The 2,974-nt window shown below is 35.3% G+C and overlaps 1 protein-coding gene across 1 annotated transcript; it reads right to left on the bottom strand.

The window, feature by feature from the left end:
• Window positions 1–613: 613 nt before the first annotated feature.
• On the bottom strand, window positions 614–2,100 carry LOC134650766 (putative serine protease K12H4.7). The gene has a single exon (XM_063505702.1). It carries the CDS (start codon window positions 2,046–2,048, stop codon window positions 630–632), a length of 1,419 nt encoding a protein of 472 aa, XP_063361772.1. The 5' UTR covers window positions 2,049–2,100; the 3' UTR covers window positions 614–629.
• Window positions 2,101–2,974: the final 874 nt, after the last annotated feature.

Raw genomic sequence — 2,974 nt, forward strand, 5'->3', positions numbered from 1 at the left:
TAGTATTGTTTACATATCTACCTGATTGCTGCGCCCAACAGGGTTTCATGTGTCATTTGTGTACCTACCTATACTCTTAAGTACTTGGAAAACCTGTAATGTACATGTGAATTGCAATAAATAAATACAATACAATACAATACAATACAATACCTCATACTTGCTCATACTTAATTTAACGTCGGTTAAAAAGTGAGAAACGGAAAGTTGAGCGGCAACAGCTTACCGCTATTGCTAACGAAATACGAAAGACACAATCATGCCATCTTTTGGTGGTCAGTTGGCAGGACAGCCCTAGACATCCACCTTAATAATATTATTTCTTATATAGTACTTAAGTGGATATAATTAAACATTGCTGGAAAGCAAGGGTGGTCAACAAATAGGTATTGAATAATTTTACGGTTTAGGTTTACCGTAAAATTATTCAATGTTAGTCTCACAACAGTTTAAATTCGAAGAAATAGGTGAATAAATAAATAAACAAATAAAATTTAACATTCATTTATTTACCTATTTATTTATTAATCAATCATCAGGCCAAAATATTATTAATATACTTTGATGTATTTAATTCAACATATATATTGTACATAATATCAATTTATTCATCAAAAAATAATATCAAATTACTGATTTGAAATCCATTTCTTAATCAGTTCCTTTACGTATTTTCTTTTTTCCTTCATTTCTGCTGGTTCCCCGGCTCTAACAAATAGTATGTCACCATGTGCAGTACCGTTGACCATGACCACCGGCGCGTCGGGTCCTAGGTCCTGTAGCACCCCGAGTGAGTGCCACGGGTCCATGTCCCCGTGTGGGAACACCACTTTGCTCACCTTAGGACTCAGCCCCCCATACATTTTATTGGTCTTCGCCACGCCCTCGTCAATTCTCTTTTCGATGTCCCCTTCCACTAAACCTTTGCAGTTTTTGAACCAATACTCCAAAGGCCCCCAGTGAACGAAGGGCTGCTTTTCAGATGATGTTGTTTGTAAGTAACCAAACTCGGTGCAAAATTGATATGTCCATGCTATGTCATCCTGGTCTACAATGTTCCAACAATCATCAACATTTACACAATTGTCGTCTTCTAACGTATCGTTATTTAAAGAGAGTTCTAGATCAAGTGTCAACTTTTTAGTAGGTTCATAATCACCGCAAACATGTTTGACATTGGACACCTGGCCATACTGCGCGGTGAATTTGAGTTTACCATATAATTTATCAAATAGGCATTGCTGATTTTCTAACTTAGTCAGATCATTTTTTGGGCAAATATTTAAGTCTTTTTTTAACGTTTCAATTCCAGCACTGCTTTTCAATAAATCTTCGATTCTTTTAAATACCTTCTCGATATTTTGTAGACAGTTTTTAGTTCCGTATTTAGCAAAAGTATATCGAACAGTATCTAAATACTCATGGAAGTCCTTCTTGGCAAGGACAGGGGCGCTGCTGGCTACCGCTGCGTCCACCACATCGGCGTACAGCAGACGCATCCAGGCCGCCAGGTTGCCTGCGTATGACCCGCCGACCACCACCACTGGTGAGCTCGCGAACTTAGGATCCGATTTCAACTTCATTATCAACATTGCGATGTCTGCTAGTGCTTGTTTGGAGCTTAGATATTTAAAATATTTAATTTTATCGTCCTTAGTAATGTTGGGCAAACTCTTTCCATAATACCTGTGTTCCGTAGCTAACATAGCACCATTCGTGTCCTTGGCTAGTTGAACTATTAACGATCTGTTATCGCTCGCTATAAGTTCTCCATTCTCCTCCCCTTCTCCGCCAATATACACGTACACAGGTCCATTTTGTTTCCAATTCTCGAAATTCTCGAAGTATCTCATTTGCAATGTTCTATTTTCATGTGGATCATATTGATCTAGTGGCTGCTCGATCCTTTTTTCTTTAACATTTCTCAAATCGAGCTTAGTTTTGCCTTCGGTCAGTCTTAGCTTTATTTGTTTCAAGCCATTGTTTGTAAACATGGCAGTTACAGCTAAGGTGAAGCAAAGTAAAATGATTACATGTAGGTATTGCATTTTAATTGGAAATTTGGAACCGCTTGTAACTTATGTATGTACGCTTCAATAAAAATTTCGGTAAGGTAGCATTCTGCAATTTCTTTGGTTATATACCATAATAATATGTACGTAATACTTGTTATCTAAACATTTTTAAATAAAAAGCGAATATAAAATTAAGAATGTCGAAACACTTAGGATTCTTTGTGTTAATCGTAACGATACTTAAATAATTGGTTATCTATTACACGTGTAAGTACCACGTGTATCCAGTAAGTAGGTATTTCAAATTAGGTTTCAAACTACTCTCAGAAATTTGAATCAAAGATTTTAAGTGGTCTTGTTCAAAAAGTATTTACACTCAAATAAAACATAAAGGATTTTAGATATCTATTTACAACTAATGAACGATTGACTTGGTACGGTAGGTACCTACATAATTATAGAAATAACTACAAAAAAATACTTACATGGGTATATGCCGCTTTTTTAGATCACAATACGGTTGCCAAAAATTTAATTAGAAATTTAATGCATTTCAACGAGAAAGAAGGCCTTTTTGAGTTACATATTTTATTTTATTAATGTTATTTTATCGCAAATGTCGATGAAAAGGCACTTCACGATTACCCTAATTAATCCGTCAACTGGAAACACCACAGTGAACATGCTGCTCAAACAATTACGCAATCATAATAATTGTTAGGTATGTTATGTCCTGAAAACCATCGCCATGGCTAAAGGACGATAGTCATCGGCATATGCTAATAAGTGGCATCTATTTTGGTGTTTTGTATTAGAATAAGATACTTGTATTTATTATAGGTTCCACTTGTATTCAACACCAAATAAACCATTTCTATTAGTTGTAAGGTATATTGTCGTATTTTTATAAAAGTGTGCATATCATGCTAAAAATTCTTCTATATTTTATTTCAGATTCT

Source organism: Cydia amplana, chromosome 1 (assembly GCF_948474715.1).
Source record: "Cydia amplana chromosome 1, ilCydAmpl1.1, whole genome shotgun sequence".
Lineage (NCBI taxonomy): Eukaryota > Metazoa > Arthropoda > Insecta > Lepidoptera > Tortricidae > Cydia > Cydia amplana.

Bases quoted from the DNA above. Each gene is read 5' to 3' on its own strand.
- LOC134650766 (XM_063505702.1), bottom strand. From the start codon at position 2,048: ATGCAATACCTACATGTAATCATTTTACTTTGCTTCACCTTAGCTGTA.